At 36.2% G+C, this 27,256-nt stretch overlaps 1 protein-coding gene across 21 annotated transcripts in view; it reads right to left on the reverse strand.

The window, feature by feature from the left end:
• Positions 1 to 27,256, reverse strand: part of CADPS2 (calcium dependent secretion activator 2) — a 547,933-nt gene that overhangs the window by 116,718 nt on the left and 403,959 nt on the right. For all 21 annotated transcript variants that reach the window (XM_045495470.1, XM_045495468.1, XM_045495459.1 and 18 more), the window contains 3 exons: positions 12,083 to 12,184; positions 4,658 to 4,721; positions 1,564 to 1,687 (listed from right to left, as the gene is read on the reverse strand). In XM_045495470.1, coding sequence (XP_045351426.1) covers positions 1,564 to 1,687; positions 4,658 to 4,721; positions 12,083 to 12,184 — 290 coding nt within the window. The remainder of the gene's footprint in view (positions 1 to 1,563; positions 1,688 to 4,657; positions 4,722 to 12,082; positions 12,185 to 27,256) is intronic.

The raw sequence follows: 27,256 nt of genomic DNA on the forward strand, positions 1-27,256 counted from the left end.
CAGCTATGTCTTTTGACCACCAGTGTTAACACGTTTGTCTAACTAATTAACAAAAGTTATCCATGGCTGGGACAATTTTATTTGTCCATGTTAAAATGGACTCTAGGACTAGAAAATAGAAATAACCTATGTTTTCGGTATTCTTGCACAATGGTCAAAAATACTAACTGGAATGGCCAGTTAAGAACAAAAGGATTCTCATAGGGTTTTTTTTTTTGGATTGAGTTTAAACACTTGAATAAAACAATACTGTGTTTATTCAAGTTGTGCACAAACTTTTTTCCCTTTACTAGATTTGAAAGGTTTTAATAGGTCTATTTTTATAACGATTCTTTCAACCCATGTTCACAACACACAATGTTCAAAACACGAAGATTGTTTGAATGAGTATTCATGATGTGAAAACCAATCTGTTTATCTTCCACTTCCCCCAAATGAGCTAATATTCATTGCTTTTGCTTTAACACAACATGATATCATAATTAATGATGTTAAACTGGTAACTAAGGAGGTTTCATGTTGTTACTCTCGTGATATAATATTGGTTGCTATAGTGATGGGATGGCTTTTTTGTTAATCACTCAGGAGGTTGGTTATTGCATGCTTGTTAGAAAGCTTGATCGGATTCGGAGAGAAAAAAAGGATATAACACAGCCAATTATAATCAATCTTTTTCATTGTACCACTTTTGATAAAACTATCTTCACATCAATAATTAACAAATTTATAATTCAGTACAATTTTATACTAAAAGTTACTAAAATTTTTCTAACAGAGGATTTTCCTTTATTTTTAGATATACGCATTTAACTTTGCAAACTTTTCCTAAGTGAATGCTACATGGATGACACAAGCCAGTTTTATGAATAATTGGAGCAAAAACTTTGAGGCCCTTTCTATCATTTTTAATCATATCAAAGGATTGTCGAATAAAGCCCATTTTTGTGTCTTTGCCACAAATTTCAATTTAGTTATTTCTAAGCATCTTAAACCTCAGTAATCTTAATGAGTGAAATCTGAAGGAAGAGGAAAAAAAAAGTGCAGTCCTCTCAAGAGATGTAATCATTCAAATGTGTTAATATATTGCAAGCAATGAGAAGTTGCAGGGAATTCTGTCAGTTTATTTTGGCCCTCATCATAATCAACAAGTTTCCTCCTTCTCTGAGCAACACTGTTGAACAGAAAATAAAATTATGTAATACTACACTGTTACTGATCAGGAAAGAAGACACTACCTACAGTTGAAATGTTAGACATACTTACGGTAATGTCAAAAAATACAACCCATGAAAACACCTTTTGGTTCCCTGAAAACTCAAAATAAGAACAAAGGACAACTTAAGCACGAATCCTGGGTCTTTCATTCAAGCAGAGTCCCAGGAGGCATATTAAAGCAATGAATAGGAAAAAGCTCTTCAGTTCACCAGCTGAGATTTTAATGAGACATTTCCCTTTGCCACGGTACAGGTTTGTTCAGGAAAGGAAAGAACTTCTCACAGAAAATTCAGTTAATAGGCATTGTTGGCTCTCACTGCCACTTCGGCAATTGCTCACTGCACTGACCTTCTATTTTGGCATATTCTGTGAGTCTGGTGTAATTGATCAAGGCAGCTTTCTCGAGACATTTTCTGACCACTTTTTTCACCTCTTCTGCTGGTATGGGAGTGGCAATATCTTTCATTAAGACCTAAAGAGAGGAAGAGAGGGAGAGATTGCATAAAACAGATACTAAAATCAAATTATACAAATTGTCCTATATCTATTACCAGGAAGGGGTCCTAGGTAACATTGAGGGAAAGTAATGAGTCGGCACATCACAACTGAGAACATAATCCTCCAATCTTGGCTCCTCCTGTCTAAGCCTCATTTATGCACATCAAAACCTCCCCTAGGCCAAACCACCATTCAGTGGGAGGACTGTCACTTTTCCTCCAGGGGCCCAGGACACCGTTAGAGCAGCTGTTTCAGATCAGGATTATAGTCCTTGGGACAAGCAATAAAGTTTCTCTTGCACATCCCTAATTTAAATGCTTTAAATCTTTTGAGCGATATATACGAAAACAGTAACAAAGTTCCATTAATAACAAGCACTGTTTTTGAGTTCTATAAAAATCAAGATCTCTAATTCTCACAAACTAATTCCTGTGATCTGAGAGGGAAAAAAATCTTTTGTTTTAGTGAAATGAATGGCATTTCTGTGTTAAAACACACAGAAACTTTCTGAAATTAAAAAGAACAGATTATTTTCTGTTGAGTTCTTAACTGTATTTTTATATTTTTTTCCTTTATAAGTATTATTATTGGCAAGGCTAAAATGCAATCATATCCAGAATTCAAGATATTATGTATTTAAGCACTTTTATAATGACTCATTGATAATTTTCCTTAAAACTTTTTCAGTGATAAAATTGCTTACAGTCAGTTTTGATTATACCATTAGTCCAGAACTATTTTTCCATATATTTAATGCAGCTTTTCTGGTTTTGCTTATATTCAAATTATAAAATATATGGCAAAACGTGAGTATAAAGAAGACAAGAACAGTAAGTATTCTTACTATTCTATTAGTCTTTCACCTTAAAGAATCATCAAAAGAGCATGAAAACATCCATGCTTTATTACCTCATTCTCTTTTGATCAGCCTCGGCACGAAGGATTTTATAATCTCAAATTTATTCAACCACTTAAGCACTGGTGGTCTTTCACAACATATTTTAATTTTGTCAGGCAAGGTTTCCTTTTCAAAACAGCAAACTTTATCACTGAAAAACGTCCTTCCCATCAAATTCAATTATTCTTCATAGTTTCATATTAAAAATTTTTAACATATTTTACACGTATTTGGCACTTTAATTAGAACTACACATCAGAGTCTTTATAGGCAGAAAAACCCTTCGGCTCATAGTAAAAAAAAAAAAAAAAAAGCTTTAACGTGTACTATTATTTTTAATGTGATTATTAGTAAGATTTAAATTTAATATTAATTTTGTCCCACACGCAGAATGATCTTTACTATCAGGCCTTCCCCTGGTGGTACACTTTTAAATAATAGAGCTGCTGAAATTAGAATGTATATGGTCTGTTACAGAGACGAGTCCAGGAATGAAATTGGGTTATAGTTCATAGTATCCAGGAGCTGGGTATTTAATTTGGAATGGAGGGAACTGTATCCCCTTTCCTGGCAAAGGGCAATGTTAGGGCGCAAGTGCGAAAGAGAGACCCAGCTTGTCTCCTGTATCTTCTCCATTTCTTCCAAGGCATAATAAGTATGAAGAGTTCACATGGAGATTTATTTTTTCTAAGATGTCAATAAATACAGAGACGTGAAAATGAAGAAGTGGCCCTCCCATTTCTGTCTCAGTTCAGCAAGAGACATGATTAGCGACTATAACTGGGAAAAAGGTCACTGTTCATCCTGCCGCCTGTCAGGGCGTGAGAGCATCTCTGCTATTACTAACTCTTCCATGATGGGGGGAGGACGGAGGCTCTACCGTGGAAACCGGAACACAGAGAGGTTGTATTAGGTCCCCAGGATGGGATGCCATTCCAAAAGTAAAGCTCTCTGTAAAGATTTTATCTTTTCTATGATACCTTAATGAACTGGATGAAATGAATACTTTGAAAAGCCTAGGTTACATGCAGCTTTATTATAAAAATTCAAATAAAACAGGTCACTACTATAATAATATTTCTATCACACGATGCACAGGGAACAATAAGGCAGGGATATACAGCGGAAACCAATGTATAATCCAAAGATCTCATTACATTCATCAGTTCTAGCCCTCATCTTCCAAGGGCTCAAATCCGTGAAATCCCTTTTTGCTTTTAATAGAAGTGCTAATAAACAACCTAGAATTCATTTGGCAGGAAAGTGGGCAAGACCAAGTGTTTGAAGTCAATAAATCAGGACCAGAACATTCAAATCATGAGCTATAAATGATCCTTAGAAATTGTTTCTAATACTGATAAGGAAAAGGAATTGTCCACATTGCTTAACTGTTAGGATCCACCCAGCATATAAATAGTTTTATAAATATATCAAAATGATTCTTCCCTTTCAAATTTAGTCTGCCACAAAAACAGGAGTGAAGAATGTATTTTCATTAGTAAGTTATTTTAGCATGGATATGAAAACCTTGTTTGCTATTTAGTTGAGGGAAAATGAATTTCTTCCATTTGTGTATTCATTTAAAGTAACATAAGTTGAAGTGAATTCTGAGATTTAGAATGAAAGGCATGATACGTTTGTAAATATTAAGTGATAAACTCTTATAGGTATGACAAACATGACAGAAGTTCAAATAAGTCGGGGGGGGGAGGGTGGTAATAAAAGACAACAATCAAGTCTGAAAAACATAATTATACTTGACTAGAAAATCTCATGAGGGAAAGAAAGAGGTGGGGAAAATGAATACTACCAAGATGCCATCAACTCGGCACAGGATGGCCGGGGTGGGCTTCAGAAAGGTTTCGGACAGGAAGAAATAGTCAATAGGAGGAGGTGTAGTAAAAGCAGATGACAAAGTGATGAAATGTGACCAACAGCCTCAGGGAACACACTTGCGAGGAATGGGCTTATCTGCCTGGGTTAGTAACTAAAATACACAGCCACTAAGAGTGCAAATAGTGTTTACAAAGTAGTGTTCAAACATACCCTTTCGAGTAATGAAAGCGTAGCTTTTAGAGCACCCTCAGGTCGTCCAAAGGGAAAACAGTATCTTTAAAAACAAAAGGAGGAACAAAAAAAGTCACACATTTAATATCCAAGACTGCTAAATAATTCCCTCTTCTATTACTTGGCATTATTAAAGAACAGTGAAAGGTTGGTTAAAATAACATCAGCCCATTTGGGAAAAATTTTAACAGCAGAAGTTTACCTAGTTCATGCTGTAAATTTCTTTAAACAGTAAGGCTGTCAACTGTGATGAAAAGGTTCTACAGTTTTGACGATACATGTTCAGAAAGGTCCTATTAAAGAGATAATTAAAACATATTCCCTAAACATTTCTTAAGGTTTGTTGTTATCAAGCCCTATCATCAACAAAATGACTTCGCCCATCTCCTCCTGTACTTGTGTGGCTTGAGATGGAAATACCACCCCCCTTCCCCACCAGTCATAACTTCTAGTACAAAAAATGGCTTTCAGCTCTCCCTTTTTGTCTTCTGTGCCAGTGGCACCTCCCCACACAAAACACATAAACCTTGGGGAACTCTGCAGTTTGCCAGCAGAGTGGGTCATCCTCAGTCTTCCCAGTCCTGTGTATTCCTAATTCACCCCCACAACTGGAGGACAGGTTACATTAGCATTCTGAAATCAGGGTCAGAAGCTGGGGGAGTGAGTGGGCTCCTTGGAAGTTCGTTGACACATGGTGGTAACAGATTTATGGCTCTTTACACGGGAGTCCCTCTTCAGGCCACTTTCCACTTAAAGAGCAGAAAACATCAGGGCCACTTCATCCTGCTGGAGCTCCTCGCTTTGTTGAATCAGTTCAGTAAAGCACCTCGCCCCCCCAACCACTGCCCCCCCCCCAAGATCAAGTGCTCCAGGCAGCTGAGCTGTCCACAGGCTGCCACTTGGATCTGTATTAGAAATCTTGACACTAGTAACTTGAAGTTTGTATATTTCCACGTCCTTTGCCATTATTCAGGGACTTGGTTAACACATCTTCTAAGATGTAACTCACTATGAAATTACTGTTTTCACAAGGCAATTTGAACAGGTTTCCTTAAAAGCACGTATATTTTAAATTCAAATTATTTTATAGGAGTGAATTTTGAAGAGTGATTAAAGAGTGATTAAATACTGATTTCTCACAAAGCAGTTGTTAAATTTATATTAGGGCTGGGTTTTAGTTTTATGAAACTTTTATTAGTTTCAGATAAATGCAAAAAAAATGTCATAAATCCAGTCACTCAAATTTTTCTTTACAACAGTGTTTATCGTTTCATTTACTGCCAAAAATTTCCTTCACTTACGCTTGCCTCGATGCATTCTCTCACTCCTCCCTCTGCTCCCGTGCATAAAAACCACCACCAATTTATTTTTGATAGTTTTGTTTCCTGGGCAGTGTTGCCTTTTAGAGCATTAGCAAATTAGCAAAGTATCTTTCATCATTTTGTGTACCATAAATCTTAATCCACGTTTAAATAAAACACAAATTGGGTTCTTATAGTCCCCTCCCCCTGCTTAAATCTTTTCAGTGTATTTGCATAATCCACCCATTGTCTTTCCTATTGTTTATTTCCATTAACCTGTGGGTGACACATTTTATGAATGGAATGTTACTGATCCCCAGATTACATTTAGCATTTCAGGGCTCTGAGGTCCCACTGGGTATGTTCTGAATTAGCATTAGCTGCCCATGATGTGTAAATAATTCAGCACATTTACAGAGTACAAGTAATCCTGAATCAATAAAGTACAGAAAATAACTACACAGAAGCTTAATTAATCTTTACAAAATGAGTTTTAAAAGGAAGGAATAGTTTTGTTCTGCCTTTCAGGATAAATATTTTGGGTTTTTACCACTTTGATAGCTCTCTAATAGCAAAGCAAAGGGGAAAATACTCAATTATCAAGTAAAATTCAACAAAGTTTAATATCTAATCTGAATAAATCAAAATCACCCTGATTCCTAACATAGTAAATTAATTACACAGATAAATGAACCTGCATACACATGTCCCACAAATGGTTTCCTTTCCTTATCCATTTTAAAATACAGGATTTCTTTTTGTTAAAGTTATATATGCACATAGTCTGAAAGGAAACTTCTTTTCAAGACTTTTTACAAAAAAAAGTTCTTTATGTCATTTCCACCCCACTCCCCAAGTAAATTTCTTCAGAAAAAAAAAGTTTTTAACTTTTAGCTACTTCTTTCAGTATTTAAAAGTCATATTCCTAACCTACATGCTAATATTTCTAATTCTTGATTTTTCAGTTTTAAATATGATTCTACTAACTTTCCACTATGGAAGTACTTAGTTTTTAATAGATTTAGAGGCATAAAGGATATATAATGAACTTCACATATTTAAAATATATAATTTGATAAGTTTCGACATATGTAAACACCTGTGAAAACCATCACTACATTCAACTTAATATATATATTCATGACCCTCAAATGTTCCTTCCCCACCCACTGGGCCCAGGCAACCACTTATTTACTTTGTCATTTGGAATAATTTGTATTTTCTATAATTTTATGTAAGAGAAATCATAGCATGTACTTCTTTGCATGTAATTTCTCTCAATATATTTTCATGCTATCAACAGTTCATTCCTTTTTACTGCTCAGAAGTATTGCAATACATTGTTCATTCCTCGCTGATGGCCACCTGGCTTATTTTCATATTGTGTTTATTAGGAATAATGCTGGTACGTTAAGGTTTGAACACTCGCATAAAAGTCTCTGTGTGGACACATGCTTTCATTTCTCTCGGGGGAGTACCTACAAGTGGAATGGCCTAGGCCATAGGCTAGGTCCAGTTTCACAGCCATGCCAACACCTTGGGGAGTAATTTTTAAATTTTAGCTATGCTAATGACATAGTAGTACCTCATTGTATTTTAGTTTGTATTTCCCTGAAGAGTAATGATGTTGAGCATCTTTTCATATGCCTTTTCACCATATGTCTTTGGTGAAATATAATCTTTTTATTGAGTTGTTTCATTTCTTACTAAGTTTTAAGTTATTTATATATTCTGGATAAAAAGTCTTTTGTGGGATGCATATTGTGCAAACAGTTTCTCCCATTCTGGAATGTATCTCTTATTCTCTCAATGTCTTTGGAAGATCAAAGTTTTTAATGTTGAAGTTTAAGGTAAAATTTTTCCATTTATGAATCGTGATTTTGGTGTTTAAGAATCTATGCTTAGTCTAAGGACAGAGACATTTTTCTGTTTTCTAGATCTATCCATTTTAGGTTAACTTTTCAATCATGTATGAGGTATGGGTCCAGGTTAATATTTGTTGAAAAAAAGCATACTTTGTAAATTATCTTTATATATTTTTTGAAAATCCATTGACCATATGTGTATGAGTCTACTTCTGAACTGTCCATACCACACTACCTTGAATACTGATTTCTGAGTAAACATCCTTGCCTTTTGATCTTAGGTGAAAAACTTTCAATCTTTCACATTCAATCTTCATATTAAGTATGAAGCTGTAGGTTTTCCATTAAAGCCCTTAACAGGTTGAACATAAGACATTTGGTAATAATTCTCTTAATAGTATGGTTTACTAATTCTATCTTGGGTTATTTCTACTTTTGGCTGTTTTTGCTCTCTTCATTGGTTATATTTTACTATTTTCTTTCATATGCCTAGAAATTTTTGACTGGATGCTAGACAGTGTTATTTTACATTATTGGTGGCTCAATATTTTTGTATTCCTCTATTCTTGAACTTTGTTCTGGAATTCAATGAAATTACTTAAAAACAGTTTACTTGAATTTTGATTTTAATTCTCATCAGGAGAGATAAAAACAGGGCTAATTTTTTTTCCCATTACTGAGGCAAAGCCATCTCAGTATTCTGATACTCATGACTTAGAAGCTTTCCAATCTGGGTGGTAGAAACTGGTACTCCTCTTAGCTGTGTTAGCTTTGGGGATTATCCTCTGTAATTCTACCACAGAGAGAAAGGATTATTTGCCTGACTTTAAATAGTTTCCTTACATACTTGCTCAGATCAATAGTTAGTTGAAGACTCTAAGGGGACCCTCAGCAAATACCTGTAGGTCTCTTCTCTCTTTCTTTAGAAGTCTGATCTGAGAATTCTGGCTGTCTTGTCCTTCCTGGACTCCCACCTCTGTCTCAAGTCAGGGTCCACTAAGATTCTCCTCCCTGGGCCATGGCCTGGAAACACTGTCCTCATGCTAAGCAGAGGCAATGAAAGAGCTTATTCATTTGTTTCTCATCTCTCAAGAATCACTTTTATTCATGGTCTTATATTTAATGTGTTGAAAAGCATTTTTGCACATATTTTAGTCTTTAAATTTTTTTTTGTTTCAGATGACAGGATAAATATCATCCCATCTTAGACATATGTTATTTTTTTTTTTTGACTACTTTACCCAACCCTAAATGTAATTCCTGTCCTTCCTATCTAACACAGTTATACCATTTGGGGGTTAAATAGAGTATTTACATTATGTAATATCCTAGATAACTGAGACACAGTACTATGATTTCTTATGTGCCATCATTTTGTTTATATTTAATACCTGTCTTTATTTTTATTTTTTTTTAAGTATTTTTTTGTTTATTTTGAAAGAGAGAGAGCACATGCACAAGAGTGTATGTGTGCACAGGGGAGGGTCAGAAGGGAGAGGAAGAATCACAAGAATCTCTGCGCTGACAGCAGAGTCCAATGTGGGGTTCAATCTCACAACTGTGAGATCATGACATGAACAGAGATCAAGAGTCAGATGCTCACCTGATTGAGTTACATAGGCGCCCCTAATTTCCTCTTTTTATAGACCTTATCTAATGTAATTCCAAATTCCAATATAACTAATATAATCTAATTAATATAACTCCAAACTCACTTCCAAATGGGTAAATTCTCTCTCAACATATTAAAACATCTTAGTATTTTGTCAATTTAATTTACTTGAAGATTTTTTCTGACCTGCTCTTATCAGAACTGGCTGCTTTCAAAGCTCAGCCATCACTTGGGGTTTCTATTAACAATCACCATGAAGATTCCCTCCTCTTTAATGCCGATTTTCAGTTTCAGGGATCTTAACTATCCCTCTTTGTTTTTTCCTTTGTCTGGAATTTGTACTCTCCAGAAAGGGATTATGGGAAGCATATCTTTTTTTCTTTTTTTTTTTTAAGTGGGCTCCATGCCCAACATGGAGCTTGAACTCATAACCCCTGAGATCAAGAGCTACATGCTCTACTGGCTTTAGCAGTCAGTCACCTCAAGAAGCATATCTTTTAAGGTCCTAATGTCTGAAAATATTTTTCTACTACTACCCTTGAGACTGTTACTGGTATAGAATTCTAGGTTGAAAATAATCTTTCCTCAGAAATTTGAAGACAGTGATGCATTGCTTTCTGAATATCTGTATTGCTCCTCCCATCAGAATGAAAGTTGAAGAAAAGGAACTTTAACTTTGTTCTCTGCCTGACACACAATATGTACTCAATGTATGTTTGTAGAACGAATCAATGTTGAGAAGTAATTCTGATTCTGGATTCTTTGTATTTCAGGGTTTTCTCTTTTATCCCCAAGATGCTGGAAGTTCATGAAAATGTCCCTGATGAGTATCTATTCTAATCCATTGTGCTGGGTACTCAATGAGCTCTTTCACTGTGAACACTTATGTCTTTTACTTCTGTAAAATGTTTTTGAATAAATGTATTGACAATTTCCTACTTTCAGCCTTATGTTTCCAGAATTCCTATTACTTATGGTGATGAAACTCCTGAGCAAATCCTTAATTTTTCTTATCTTTGTATTTCCATTTTCCTACCTTTCTCCTATTACTTTCTAGAAGGTTTCATTAACTTAATTTTTAATAGTGTGTATGTGTTCGTATTTGTTCCTTGAGGTTTATTCATTTTTTTTCTTTTTAACAACATCCTGCTTTTGTTTTATAGTTGCCCTATCTTCTTTTTTTTTTTTTTTTAAATTTTTTTTTCAACGTTTATTTATTTTTTTTGGGGACAGAGAGAGACAGAGCATGAACGGGGGAGGGGCAGAGAGAGAGGGAGACACAGAATCGGAAACAGGCTCCAGGCTCTGAGCCATCAGCCCAGAGCCTGACGCAGGGCTCAAACTCACGGACTGCGAGATCGTGACCTGGCTGAAGTCGGACGCTTAACCGACTGCGCCACCCAGGCGCCCCTAGTTGCCCTATCTTCTTAAACCTCTCCAAGGACATCAATAACAGATTTTCATTGCCTTAGTCCCCACATTAATTTTACTTTCCCCATGTTTTCCCAATTGCTCTTTTTGTATTTACTTATTTTAGACTCTATTTTCCATATTAAATACTTTCCTCAAATGTCTGATGACCTTGGTTGTCTGATCATTTTCAAAAGTGTGGCAGTAAAAACCTGAATGGAAGCTATATGCACTTAAGGTGGGTATGTGTAGGCTATGGTCTTTGCTAAAGAAGAATCTGGCTGGGCTGTTCCAGTGGGAGTCTTTATTGTCCATGGCTTTAGGTCTTTTCTCTTGAGCTAGTCAGACTCACAGGGGAAGACTTATAATATGCCTAGAAAGTAATGGTTAAGTAACAGCTTTCTTGAACTATTACAGAAGTATATTAACCGAAGTTTTCAGTAATGATGAAATAATTTCAAGTCTGATCTCTGCAACAAGACAAGTATGTTGTAAGACACAACATACTATAGGACTTGGTAAAAATGATTGAAAAAAAAAAAAAGGGAACATATTGGCAAATTTCTGTTTTTAACCATGAGGTTCCGTTCAGCTAACTATAATCAGGGGGAAAAATATTAAGATTTTTGACCTTTCACTATGCAAATGTTTCTTAGTTTAAATGGTTAATTTTTTTGAGCAAGAAACTGTGCCAGGCAGCGGGACCCTTGTTCTCAGAAAATATAAGTAAAAGGATAACTAATGGCTTAAAAAATGGGTGTTATAACTATGTGATAAACGACTAGTGAAAAGTACAGATGATATATGCTGAAAGACTTCAGGTTTTTCAGTCTTTGCTGGAATGACTGAGAAAGGCTGCACTATGAAGACAGGACATAAGAGGTTCCTTGCTTGGTGATTCTGAGAGAAAGGACTAGTCACCAGAGCTGGGGAAAGAGGCTACTCAAGAATGAGAAATGCACACGTGAGAAATACGTTCCACACTGGACACTGAAGGGCAAAGGGATCTACCTGAGCAAATGGTGGAAACTGAATGGTGGTGGGCTTAGAAACAGACCACAGACTGAGGAACGTGGATCTTACCTTGCAGGCATTGGAAAAGAAGCTACTGGTAGTTCTTGAGTAGCAGCAGAAAGACATGATAAACAGCTGTGGGGGATTGGAGTGTTGAATGAAGAAAGCAAATACTTAATATTAATGAATGGAATATATATACCTGAAATGGCTTATCTGATTTTCTAAAAGGGAAGAGAGTCTTTCTTTTATCTCCTCAAATCTCTCTTTTTCTTCCATTGAAACTGTTCCAATTCCATCAGGCCTGGAAAAAATCAAAATCAGTCATTTATATTGATAGAATGGTTATTATCATGTATTTTATATCTTTATATATATACATATATATATATATATACACACACACACATATATATATATCTTTATTTACACACATATATTTTGAGAGAAAAGAAAGTGCAAGTGTGGGAGGGGCACAGAGAGAGGGAGAGAGAATACAACGTAGGCTCCATGCCATCAGTGCAGAGCCCAACACAGGGCTCAGTCTCATGAACCCTGAGATCATGACCTGAGTTGAAACCAAGAGTTGGGACGCTTATCCACCTGAGCCACCCATTGCCCTTGTGTGTGTGTGTGTGTGTGTGTGTGTGTGTGTGTGTGTGTGTGTGTAATCTTTATATTTCCCTGAAGAATAGTTAAGAAAAATGTATACTGGTTCACAGTATACATATTACTTGCATCTATAATGGAAATTTATTTAAAGGAGGTATTTGTAGTCATTTGTTTCAGATTTTAACCTGGAATGAATGCAATCGAACTATTCTGTTTTAGACATCCTTCAAGGTAAAGGAGTACAATAAATATTTTCCAGATCTACAGAAAACAATGATTAGTCCTTGAGATGACAGTGAAAAGTGTTTTATGGTGGCATCAAATATTTGACAAATTGAATAAATATCCCCTGGATAGAAATATTATAAAAGCATACTGAACTCAAACTAAAATATCTTAACTGCTTTTCTTCCAAATAAAAATTAAGCTAATGTGAAACTGGAGATTTAATTTTAATTGAAAAAACACAGAAATTCTGAACAGATGTAGTGGTTTATTGTACCATATTTTTGTTTATTTAAGTGTGTCGGCACACAAATTTTAACTTATTTAAAAATAAAAATAAATACTTGAATAAAAACATATAGAGAAGACAGACCATCTATGTTTCAGGATTTTTGTGCTTAGCCAAATATCCCTATAGAATCAAGGCAAGATCTCATTAAAATTTTTAGAAGTAATTATGAAGACTAAACAGACATCTTCTTTTACTAAGATCAGGATTAAAAGTATAAGATATTTCTAATGAATAATGGATTTAGAATTTATACTATATAAGTTTAAGTCTGCTTGTGCAACAATCATCAAAAATTTTGAACATACGAATTTTAGTTAATGCAAAGAGAAAGATGTATTGATCTCATTCAAAAAGTGTATATTTCAACAAAATGAATCTTTTGGATTTGATAATTAACACTAATCATTTCTTCCTCCATTAGCTTATTTTTCTAAAGATTATATTTTAGTTACCAAAGACTTATATATTTATAATTTTAACTAATTTTTAATGTTTATGTGTAAAATGGGTAGAAATGATTATGGAAATGCTTCATATAACTTTCCCATAAGGGTTTTATTTGGTTCTCCCACTCTTGTTTTACATATATATATATATGTATATATATATGTATGTATATGTATGTGTGTATGTGTGTGTGTGTGTGTGCGTGTGTGTGTATCTTTGATGCTTGCAACTAGTCAATTAGGATAAAAGCAATTAATTTTGAAGTTATACCTGAATCATTATGACAAAGACCTTTTATTGATATCAAGGCATCTCTTAAGTCTAAAAATTTCTTTTCCACTATAGAGTAAATAATTTGTTATTTCAGAAACTTACTGCTGCTAGAATTTATGCTGTGAAATTCTTATAATTATACTTCATCCTTAAATAGGGAAACATCAATTATTTAATTTCATAGAATAATACTTTGCATCAGAATGTGAACTCCAGAAAAATATTCAAATATTTTTAGGAAGGAGAAAAGAAAGTCTGACCTAGAAATTACAAAACAATGAACTTTGAGCTAACCCAATGTTTTATAACAATTTGTAATATTATAGGGGCACCTGGGTGGCTCTGTTGGTTAAGCATCCAACTTCAGCTCAGGTCATGATCTCACAGCTTGTGAGTTTGAGCCCCGCGTCGGGCTCTGTGCTGACAGCTCAGAGCCTGGAGCCTGCTTCAGATTCTGTGTCTCCCTCTTTCTCTCTCCCCTCCCCGCTCATGCTCTGTCTCTCTCTTCTCAAAAACAAATAAAAACATTAAAAAAATTAAAAACAAATTTGTAATATTATAATCATTTGTAATAAAATGGATTTTTCACATAGTACTTCAGAATAAATACCCACTGAGAAAACGATAACACAACCCAGACTTAAAAATAAGTACACTTAAAAATAAGTACAATAATGATCACAAAAGTTCAAGTGGAGAGTTCTATATAAATCATTAACCTGGGAATTTGAGCATTCAGATGAAAACTATAGCCACATTATGTTATTACACAGCACAAAAACTCATACCACGTTGTGGGTGGGTATTTCACCTATGCAAACTTTGATGAAAAAGGGCAAGGAACTTATCTTTAGTTTTCTGATGACTGATATGGTTCTTTGGCTTTGTTCTCTGGCAGACTCCACACAGTTATGTTAGAGTCAACCTTGCTTCAACAGTCAAAGGAGATTGTGATTCACAAGGATACCGCAACTCGTCCTGCCATATCAAACTTCACTTGGGCACCTCACCTACCTGACACAACGGAGCCAGGGGTTTAGGTGATGAAAAGCAAGAAAGGTAAGTCAGGGGAACATCACTTGTGTGAACTTTCACTAAAATAAAGACTGTTATACACAGCGAAGGGCTGCCATTTTAGTGAGATTATTTCATTAGGTATAAATCTGACCAGTTAAACACAAGAGTTAGTATTTTGGACTTGTCCTTATTTACATGCCTTTAGTGCATATACCAGACTACGTACTGAATATTAGGTATATGGAGTGGGCATCTATACCTAAGTGATGGTAACAAATAACTTAGCTGCAGTCATGCCTACAGGTAACAGCTCCTTCTAAAATTATTCTTCCTAATAAACACAAATACCTCTGTGTCATCATTTCTTCTTTGTCATGGTTGTTATCAAAACAAATATAGCAATTACCAGAAACAAAATTCTTAACGTGCCCCTGGTACTATGCTAGCTGTTTTATATGCATAACATAAGAGGCTCACAGCAATCCATTCTGCAGCCTCCAAGAGAGGAGACTGCTGAGGGTCAGGGGGGTGAGGTGACTTTCCCAAGGTCATACCAATTATAAGTGCAGAGGCCTGGACTTGAACCTAGGTCTCTTGCATTCCAAATCCAGGGCTCTTAGTGCCCACGTCTTATTCTCTTTCCCCGATATTTTCACAGAAAATAATAAAGAGGAAAAAAATCTGTGTTAAAAAATGGAAACTGTATCTGAGAGGCAATGTGGAATATTTCAAACATACTTACTTACATCAGACATTTTCTATATTACTCACATAAGGCAGCAAGCTTAAAAATTGATAAAATTTAAAATACCTATAGGGCACCTGGGTCGCTCAGTCAGTTAAGCATCTGACTGAATTTTGGCTCAGGGCATGATCTCACAGTTCATCAGTTTGTGAAATCAAGGCCCGGGTGGGGCTCCCTGCACTTGGGATTCTCTCTCTCTCTCTGCCCCTCCCCTGCTCATGTGTGCTCTCTCTCAAAATAAATTATATTAAAAAACAAAACAAAAACAAAATACCTGCCACTGAATCAGTAATTCTATTTAAAAAATCTCAACAAAGTCAGTTCTGAAATTTGTACTTGTAGAAAGCAGCTTTAAGAGAAACTTAAAACAGTTATACATTATGAACATTCATCTAGTAGACCCAAGGTGATAGAAATTTAAAATAATAGCTTTACAAACTTAGCTTATAAATTAGCTTCTGTCAGTTACACCTTCAAAACATGTCCTGGTATGGCTGCAGCCTTGTTGGTCTCCCTTTTCTAGTCTTTTCTATGTCAGAGTCTTGGCAACACACTAGGGTGAGCCTTTTCCAAGTAGGAGTCATACTTTGTCACGCGAACAACTCATTGCAAAAGCCCAAACCTTTATAATGCTCCGCAAGACCTGTTAGGTCCGCCTCTTCCCAGGCTTACACTCTGATCTTCTCTACCCTTCACAGCAGACCCCCACCCCATGATGGTCTCCTAGCTAGCCCTCAAACACAGAACACATGCCTCAGGGCCTTTGCATATGCTGCTCCCACTTTTCTAGTCACACATGGCTTGCTCACTCCCTTCTCATCTCAACCTAAAGGACTCAGAATCAGTGAGGTTATCTCTAAACACCTGAGGTAAAGATGTAATCTCCCCTTCCCACAGGTCTCTTCTCCTTTAATATGCTTTACTGCTGCTCACCGTGCATACCGCCATCACCCCACACACGACAGACTTGTTTTTATTATCTGCCTCCTTTGTGCTACAACCCTGGTACACAGAACTGGCAGACTGATGTTCAATACAGAAGTGCTAAAGACATGAATAAGTGATACACAGAATATAAAAATACCAAGTACAGATTATAAAAATTCATGAATTAGTAATATCAAAAATATGATTGCTTATTAGTATTAGATTATTTGCAATGTTTTAAATCCTATCACAGTGGATAAAACAGGAAATTTTTTGACGAACAAACAGAACAGGAATTAACTCTAATATTCCGGGTAAGAGAGTTCTAAAAAAAGTTAGCTATATTTACACTTAGCAGAACATTTTTAGTATTTACCTGTCATTTAATTATTAGTGAAATCATTTGCTTTAAATCTCAAAAACAGAGTTTTTCCCCCCGAGATAATAAAAGTAAAATAAATAATGCCTCTTTGACACTGACATCTTTTCAGATGATGTTAAAATATGGTTATTGAAAATTCTACAATAAAAAGCCAATTTTCTGATTCAAATGTTACTTGGAGCTTAATTCTATGACTGATAATTAAATATTAAAGCTGTTCCAATGACACAAAAAGACCTTCTCAGGTACCAAGATTTAAATCTTTCCTTTTTTTCTTGGGGCCTGCAGTTACTGAAGTCACATGATTTTAAGAAAACTGCTCCATGAAAGTTTAAGATATTAACAAATTATAAAATACAGTGTAATAGTAGATGCATTTCTTTTAATTATAGACCCAAACAAGTTATGACATAGAACTTCTTTCTGGCATTACATGATAAACAAATGAACACCAAATGTAGTTGGGTCTATGTTAATTGTACTTGACTCTTTAAAAAAAAAAAAAGAAGAATTCATACAATGGAATCCTCTGACTGATGCTAAAGAGCCTCATCTTACATTTGCCTCGGGGTCACAGTCTGTTTTCTGAGAAAGATTCACATGCAGGCACATTCACACGTATAGACACGCACACTACCTTTTCTGAAAAGCAGATTCATCCAAAAATAGTTCCTATACATATTAAGGCCTTATACAAATTAATTTTATTAAATTCCTACATGAACTAAGAGATCTTACAATGGATTTTGTAACTTGTGCCATTCGTCAATCTGGAAGATTAGGCATTTTAAAACAAATAGAATCCATTATATGTGCTGGACATCCTGTCATTACTAGCAACTCTTTTGGTGACAAGTACAAAATAAGCTCTAAATTGAGAAAGATTAAAAAAAGTTAATGTTTATTTATATTTCAGAGAGAGAGGGGGAGAGAGGGAGCCAGTGTGTGAGTGGGGGAGGGACAGAGAGAGGAGGAGACGGAATTCCAAGCAGGCTCCAGGCTCTGAGCTCTCAGCACAGAATCTAATGCAGGGCTCCAACTCACAAACTGTGAGATCACGACCTGAGCCAAAGTTGGATGCTTAACCGACTGAGCCACCCAGGCACCCCTGAGAGGGATGTTTTTGAAAGACCACTCAGAACAAGAGAGAGAAACAGTATTATAACCCACCTTCTATCATCTCTGATGGCTTTTGGGGTAGTTCAGATAAGAAATTAGTTTCTGTGAAGGTAAGAATTATATTTCAAGAAAGATCTAAAAGGGAAAGTGTGAAAAATGGGTTGCAGAGTCCGTCACTGGAGAAGAGCAAACATTAATGAGGCCATCTGCTTAAATATTTTAATATAGTCTAACCTCATAGCTTCATTTCCCTTGAACAGTTTACAGTTCACACATTTTATGGTCCTTTTTTCCCAGTATAATACAGACTTTCAGAGGCCCATAAAGACTGATGAAAACTAATTTAAATATCTATTTCATCTGGCTCCTAACAGGTTTTAAAAAACGATGGTCCTAACACTCAAGGGTTTTTTGAACAATATAATTTATGAGACCTTGCTGGAGGCCCATGATGTAACCAAGGCATGTCAAGGCGTTTGCGAAGTCTCATAGTAAAGAAATCTGTTTAACTTTCACATCACTTTCCAAAATTATTTGATCATGGGATCTCTCCACAATTCCCACTTCAAAAGACTCATTTAGTGCTGATGAGTATTTGGTTATTTAATGAAAATTGTTAACATATTCATTCTGTGGTTATTTTCTTAATCATTTTATCAGCCAGACTCTAGATAGTTAAGGGATAAAAGTGTCCTTGGTTTTATAATCTCCAGAAGCCTGCATATTGCTTGGAAGAGAGTGCTCAGGAAGCTTGTGGGTTGAAGAAAGATAGCAGGAGTTACCATTGTAAAGAAAAGTCTGGTAAATACAGATTTCCTTCACCAACGCCTCCCCACCCCCACCCCCACCCTGCCCCCGCCCCAGTTCATCAAATAAGTTTGTCCTGGAAGTTTGGTGGCTTGCAGCAAAAGAGATTTTGTAAGCAATGACAGGGCAGATAGCAAAGTTCATGGTGTGTCTGAGTTTCTTAGAGGCTTCTTTTCACGTGCTGTCTCTTATGAGGAATGTAGGACCTCTTAGCTTCCTCTGGACAAAGTGAGAAGGGGAGAGACACCTGGAGAGTGGCCTTTCGGAATTGTCAACTGGGCCTGCAGCACAGCAGGTCAAAGTCACTTTGCACTTCGTGTAGTTCCCACCAATATCCATTTGTGAACAGAATAAAAAGGAGAGGAAGACACAGCACAGGAATGAGAAGTGACGGGAGAGGAGGGAGAAAACAACAATCTCTCAATTTTGTTCCCTAACCTAGAACACTTCTTAATTGTTTGAAACAAAATGATATCTCATTTGGATGATCATATATTGGTCACATAAATCAGTGTCATTTCCCCTGATTATTTTAAATATCCAGAAGAAATTAATTCGACCCCTACGTTCACTGAGACAGAAGCAGCACTTTCCATGAATTGCAAAAAAAAATATTTTGCAAATGAAATTTACAACTCTTATTACCTTTCTAAATACTCCTCCCTCCTAATCCATTCCTTATTTGAATTTCCTACGGTGGTCTGTTTTCTTTGGGAGTTATTAAAAAAAAAAAAGATACTTATTCACAAAAAAGCAGTTATCCAACTCTATGAAGATATGTGATCTTGTGACTCAGTTTTTGTGTATAGTGATGAACAGGTCATAGACCATTATCAAGGTGTTTGATAACTGGGCTCTCCTGGAACCAAACTAAAATCATTACTGCATAGAACTCTAGAATTTAATAGAAATAAAATATCAAGGTGATTTTTAAATAAAAATAAAGAGTATTGATAGGTCATCTTTGACCCATACCTAATATTATTTAAAAAAACCACAACATTTTTTTTAAATTTTTTTTTTCAACGTTTTTATTTATTTTTGGGACAGAGAGAGACAGAGCATGAACGGGGGAGGGGCAGAGAGAGAGGGAGACACAGAATCGGAAACAGGCTCCAGGCTCTGAGCCATCAGCCCAGAGCCTGACGCGGGGCTCGAGCTCACAGACCGCGAGATCGTGACCTGGCTGAAGTCGGACGCCCAACCAACTGCGCCACCCAGGCGCCCCTAAAAACCACAACATTTTAACTAAAGGTCTATATGTACATAACTCAGGAGAAGAATTCAGAAAACCACAAATACAAAATTTAAAATTTCTTTAAATGTCCCAATCATTTTGTAAATGTAATTCCAGTTTTTGTTCTATAAATCTATACATGCACTGCAAGTCTGATTTATAATTTGAATTTATTTATAACGAACTATAAACCTCTTCTCCTAACGTATGCTTAAAAATTTTTTTAGTTTTATTTATGTATTTTGAGAGAGACAGAGACAGCATGAGTGAGGAAGGGGCAGAGAGAGAAAGAGAGAATCCCAAGAAGGCTCCTCACTGCCTGTGCAGAGCCCCGTGTGGACCTGAACTCACAAAACTGTGAGATCACGACCTGAGCCTAAATCAGGAGTCGGACGCTTAACTGCCTGAGCCACCTGGGTGCCCCGCCATTTATGCTTTTTTTTAAAATTTTTTTTTCAACGTTTATTTATTTTTTGGGGGACAGAGAGAGACAGAGCATGAACGGGGGAGGGGCAGAGAGAGAGGGAGACACAGAATCGGAAACAGGCTCCAGGCTCTGAGCCATCAGCCCAGAGCCTGACGCGGGGCTCGAGCTCACAGACCGCGAGATCGTGACCTGGCTGAAGTCGGACGCCCAACCAACTGCGCCACCCAGGCGCCCCTAAAAACCACAACATTTTAACTAAAGGTCTATATGTACATAACTCAGGAGAAGAATTCAGAAAACCACAAATACAAAATTTAAAATTTCTTTAAATGTCCCAATCATTTTGTAAATGTAATTCCAGTTTTTGTTCTATAAATCTATACATGCACTGCAAGTCTGATTTATAATTTGAATTTATTTATAACGAACTATAAACCTCTTCTCCTAACGTATGCTTAAAAATTTTTTTAGTTTTATTTATGTATTTTGAGAGAGACAGAGACAGCATGAGTGAGGAAGGGGCAGAGAGAGAAAGAGAGAATCCCAAGAAGGCTCCTCACTGCCTGTGCAGAGCCCCGTGTGGACCTGAACTCACAAAACTGTGAGATCACGACCTGAGCCTAAATCAGGAGTCGGACGCTTAACTGCCTGAGCCACCTGGGTGCCCCGCCATTTATGCTTTTTTTTAAAATTTTTTTTTCAACGTTTATTTATTTTTTGGGGGACAGAGAGAGACAGAGCATGAACGGGGGAGGGGCAGAGAGAGAGGGAGACACAGAATCGGAAACAGGCTCCAGGCTCTGAGCCATCAGCCCAGAGCCTGACGCGGGGCTCGAACTCACGGACGGTGAGATCGTGACCTGGCTGAAGTCGGACGCTTAACCGACTGCGCCACCCAGGCGCCCCTCGCCATTTATGCTTTTTAATGTAAGTATGATATTTCATGTTATGGAAGTACCATAACTTACCCAGTATTCCATTAGAATTTAGACTTTTTCCTCTATTTCTTCCTACTATGTATACTACCATATATAGAGTAAACTTTTTTTTAAAGTTTATTTTGACAACAAGAGAGAAAAAGCACGTGTGCACGCGCAGGGGAGGGGCAGATAGAGAATCCCAAGCAGGCTCCATATACTGTCAGTGTGGAGCCTGAGGCAGGGTTTGAACCCATGAACTGTGAGATCATGACCTGAGCCTACATCAAGACTCAAACGCTTAACAAACTGAGCCATCCTGGTGCCCCATGCTTATATTCTTACATATACACAATCTTACACTATAATATTTTTAATCCATCTCTTATTGCTTCTTTAGGGTAAATTCTTGAAAGTACATTGTTGGATAAGTGGTACTATGGATTGTACTGAATCCACCATGAATGAAAATCCATATGCTGAAGTCCCAGCCCCCAATGTTACTGTATTTAAAGATGGCACTTTTAGGTGGTAATCAGGTTAAAAGAGGTCAGTCATAGGGGTGGGACACTAAACTGATAGGATGGGTGGCCTTCTAAGAAGAGAAAGAGTGGGATTTCTTATTCTCTGTTATATGAGGACATGGGGGGAAGGAAGTCATTTGCAAGTCAGGAAGAGAGCCTTCCCCAGAACCTGACCATGCTGGGCACCTTGATCTCTGACTGCCAATCTCCAAAACTGTGAGAAAATAAATTCCTAACGTTTAAGCCACCCAAATGATGGGAGTTTTTTTATGGCGGCCCAAGCTAGGACAATGTAATGATGTTTTCAGAAATTTGATACATACTACCAAATTGCTTTTTAAGAAAGCACTTACTTATGTTTGCTCCGTGACCCATGTGCATGAAATGATTCATTTCCCTGCAATCTCATCAACTGTTGTCTTTATCATTTGTTATAATCATTTTCAATTTTATACATAAAAAGAGTATTTCATTGTTTTAATCCGTTAATTTCTGGGTGGCAAAATGATACAATCTTTCCGCTTTACACAAAATCTCTCCACAGGTCATAAAAATCATTGCATTTGATTCATTCAGAATATTTAACTGTGAACTCTACTTACCAAGTGCCCCAACATTTCACTTATAAAATTTGTAAACAGATGGCCACTATCATTCATTTCCTGACTCCACAAATATTCATTGAGTACCTGCCTAGGTGCTGGGGAAAATATAACCAGAACAGAAATGTCTCCTGCCCCAACAGAGTTTATAGCAGGGAAAGGCATTAAAAGAAAAACCAGACAGTAATGTACAATTGCAATAAAGAAGGGCAAAGGTACAAAGCTTTGAGGTAGTATGGATTTTCAGGGAAGGAGTCAGGTTTGGAATGATTTTTCAGCTGAGATGTAACAGACGAGCAGCATTTAATCAGGTGGAACTAGAAGCAGAGATTGTGGAGAGCGTTCCAACAGGTTCTCCATAGTCAAGATGTTCAATTTTTTTTTTCCAAAATGCAAATTTTATATGACTCTTCTGCTTCTAGTATAGTGGGTTGACTTGATACTCCGAAAGCCCCTTTTCACTACAAAACACCTAAACACTGCCAAAGTCATAATAAGCATACAGTAGTTAAATGTGCTGTACTCAGAAGAAAGTTAAAAAAAAAATTCTCCAAAGCCAGGAAAATGAAAAGGAACCAGAAACTGAAACCAAAGTGGGGGTGCATGTGAACAACAGGGCTGCCTTGGGGGGTGGTAAATGCTGATACTAAGGAGGCTTTACAGCTATGTTCAAGAGAATGCACCATGGGGTCCACAACCCCAGGGGCCACTGAACCGGAGATTCGTGCAAAATCTGGGCCCAGTACAAACAACTGGGCTGTACTATCAGTTAAAGGACGGCCAGAAAGAATCCACATTCTTGTAAGGGGGAGGCAACAAGGAAACCTGTCTGTTTCCACAACATCTAAAGATTGAGTGAAAGAGTCTTTCCTGACAATATGAACCATATGCCCAACCTCATTAAACTGGGTACTACCTGTGCAATCAAGAAATCCCCAAGATGAGAAACTAAAGTAGCTCCAGTAGCACCTCAATCACCAAGTATAAGCAAGAGCACATCCTCTTTAAAAGACAGTATTCTCATTCTCAACCAGGCCCTGTAGAATTCTCACAAATTAATTTCAAATACATGTGCTTACTAAAAAAAAAAAAAAAAAAAAAAAAAAAAAAAAAAAAAAAAAAGCTAGCTGAATAAGAAAACAGTGACCATGGCAAAAATGTCAGCAGAAACAAGATATAAACGCCTAGAAAATTTTAGTTATTAAAATTGATCAGAATATAAAATAATTATAAAGGTCTAAGGGGAAAAGGAGGGAGAGATAAAAACCAAGAATCAAATGAGAGAGGTTCAGAAATGATGAAATGGGGGTGCCAGAGTGGCTTAGTCAGCTGAGCATCTGACTCTCGATTGCAGTTCAGGTCTTGATTTCACAGTAGTGCAATCAAGCCCCACATGGGCAGAGTGGAGCCTGATTAAGATTCTCTCCCTCCCTGGATCATGCATGCACGTACTCTCTCTCTCCCTCAAAACACAATAACAAAAAACAAATAAAACAAAAATCAAATGGATTTTAAAAAGAACCAAATAGAAATTTCCAGAACTAAAAAAAAATTGAAATTAACAATTCAATGAGTGGGTTAAAAAGTAGATATCCTCACTAAAGAGAGAATGAGATAGAGTAAGGGTTGGCAAAGTATACTCCACCACTTGTTTTTATGAATAAAATTTTATTAGAACACAAACCACACCCATTCATTGACATATTACTCTTGGCTGTTTTTGCACTAAAACATACACTTGAGCAATTGTGGCAGACATCATATGGCCCACAAAGTCCAAAATATTTATTATGTTTACTATCTGGCCCTTTATAGAAAAACTTTGTCAAGTTCTTTGAAGATAGAACTGAAAGTATTACCCAGAATGCAACTGGAGAAATAAGTAGAATATGTATTACAGACATTAAAACATACATAAGATAAATGCCTCATATATGGATATTTGAAATTTCAGAAGAGAGATTAGGGGAGAACCAACATTTAAAGAGATAACAATATTCCAGAACGATGGCAAACATGGATCTTCACACCCAAATCAAGGTAAATTCAAAGAAATCTGCACTTACTCAATATCAGGGTACATGGATCAGAAATCCACAGGAACCCCCAACAGTATACATGAAAAGAAATCCACATGTAGATATGTTATAGTGAACCCACAAAACACTAATGAACAAAATAATCTTGAAAGTATCCAGAGAGGAGAGACAAATCCACATCAAAAGAATGGCAATTAGATTGCCAACAGCTTTCTTTCTCCTAACAAAGGAAGCCAGTAGAGAACGAAGTATCATCTTTAAAGTTTTGAGAGAAAGTAACGGTCAATGTAGAACTGTACACCTAGCAAAATTTTCTTTGAAAATATGTAGAACACACACAGTTCCAAATAAAAATTCACTATCCATAAGTGCTCCATAATAGGAAATTCCAAAAAATATACTTCAGGAAAAAAGGAAAAAATTCTAAATCTAAGCAAGTGTTGAGTATAAAATAGAAAACAAATAAACAAGGATACAACTGAAATACCAGAGAATAAAAGCATAGAGAGTAAGGTCTCTCTACTCTTTAGAAGGAGAAGAAATGTGTTGATTAGCATAAAACTTAAAAATTTTTTAGCAACATGCTTGGTAAAATCTTAAATGTTGGAAAATGTAAGCTATTGAGGGGGAAAAAAAACCAGAAGAAAAGAACCTGGATAAAACAATAGGGCAAGGAAGAAACAAAAAGCTTACAAACATGAACCAAAAAAAAGAAAGGCCAAAATAAAATGGTAGAAATAAATTCATTTATATCAATACACATAATTGTAAATGGACTAAACTGATTAAAAAACAAATTGTCATACTGGAGAATTAAATCAGAATCTAGTTTGCTACTTATAAAATACACTAAAACACAAGAATACAGAAAGGCTAAAAGTATGAATAAACATATCAGACAAATACCAAAAGAAGGCTACATTAATAACCATCTTAATAAACTTGAATGCAAAATACATTAGTTGTAAAAAAGGGTCATTATTAAACAATGATAATAATTCCCATTCTCTAGGAGGATTTAACAATTTTAAACTTGAATGTACCTAATAAACAGCCTCAAAATATACAAAGCAAAAATTGGCATAAGCAGGAGAAAGAATCCACTATGGCAGCTACAGCTTTCCACTTACCAGATGGGGGAAAATGCAAGATGAGCTTGGAGCATGTTTTAGTACCTATCATAGGGAGTCAGTCTGAAAGAGCTCTCAATGGCTCAAGCTGGAACCATTTGAGCAACAAAATAAAGCAGTATCAGATTATAACCCAAAGTACAAAATAACTACATATGAATCCAGATTAATATAGATAAATGTTTGACTGAGTAAATAGAGAGAAGACAAATTTCCTTGCAGAAGAATTCCAAATAATATATCTAGTTGGTCCTCCCTCCAGGAAAGTTGCACTCTCCCACTGAGTGTGAGTTAGACTTAGTGACTTGCTTTCAAAAACTAGTGTTTAGAGAAAGCAAAATAATTTCTTTGCAGTGGAGAATCCGGGCATCCACTACCTTTCCCAAGTGACCCTAGAGTGAAGATGACCAGTGATGTCTTGGGGTTATCAAGGACTTCCTGAGATGGAGACAGTATTTTATCTCTTTAAAATCCCATAACCTCAATCTAATCATGAAAATGTCCCACAAACCCAAACTGAGAGATATCTGACAAAATACTCGACCAGAACTCTCCCAAACAGTCAAGGTTGTGAAAAACCACAAAAAGATGGAGGAACTCCACAGATCAGAGGGGACATGACAACTAAATGCAACGGGGGTGGCATCCTGAGTTGGACCTTGGAACAGGAAAAAAAAAAAAAAAATAGGACACAAAAAAATGGGCTAGTAAAACCCAGTTAAGAACTACTGGTTAGGTAACTAACATGCCAATGTTGGTTTCTTAGTTTTGACAAATATACCATGTTATTATATGACGGTAACAGGGGAAACAAATATAGAAATTCCCTGCAACATCCTTGCAATTCTTCTGTAAATCTAAAATTATGTTTCTAAGAAGTTGGTTTTTTTAAAAAAAATAACGAAAAGGGAAAAGAGTAGTATAGTTCAACAAAGCCAAAATCTACTTCTTTGGAAAGACTAATAAAGTTTACAGAACTTCTGGCAAGATGGATTGAGGGGGAAAAGAGAAGATACAAATAAACAACATTATAATGTACAAAAAGTAGGCAGAGCAAAAAGCACAAAGAATGACTTGAACTTAATATCAATGCATTTGAAAACTTCGATAAAATGCACCATTTCCTAGAAAACCATAACCTGACAAAACTCACTCAAAAGATAGACGGAAAGCCTGTATAGCTAACTACAAAATTAACTAATGTGATAGGTAAAAAATTTTCCATCTAGAAGTCTCAAAGCCCAGATGGTTTTAAAGAGGAGTTACTGATAATTTTTAAACAGTAAGTCATTTGACGTCTATACAGAATAAGCTACAAAGTTCCCAAACTCACTGTATATGGCTATCTATGGTAACGTGAATATCACATGCCAATAAAAGCAGTATGAGAGAGGGAAAAAATAGGCCAATTTTGTACATCAACATAGATCTAAAAACCCTAAACTGGCAAGAGTACTAGTAAATGGTATAGATGTGTACAGATAGTTGTGTTTGTTTTTGTGTAACGGCATTACGTATTATGTTCTTAAAAAAAAAAAAAAAAACTTTAGTATATTAGAAAGTTACATGAAAATCCAACTCAAGACCTCAAACTTTTCCACACCTAATTCTAGATGCTAAGAAGGCGTTAAAGGCCCTGAGTTTAAAAAAAGCT

This window comes from Leopardus geoffroyi, chromosome A2 (assembly GCF_018350155.1).
Source record: "Leopardus geoffroyi isolate Oge1 chromosome A2, O.geoffroyi_Oge1_pat1.0, whole genome shotgun sequence".
Taxonomy (NCBI): domain Eukaryota; kingdom Metazoa; phylum Chordata; class Mammalia; order Carnivora; family Felidae; genus Leopardus; species Leopardus geoffroyi.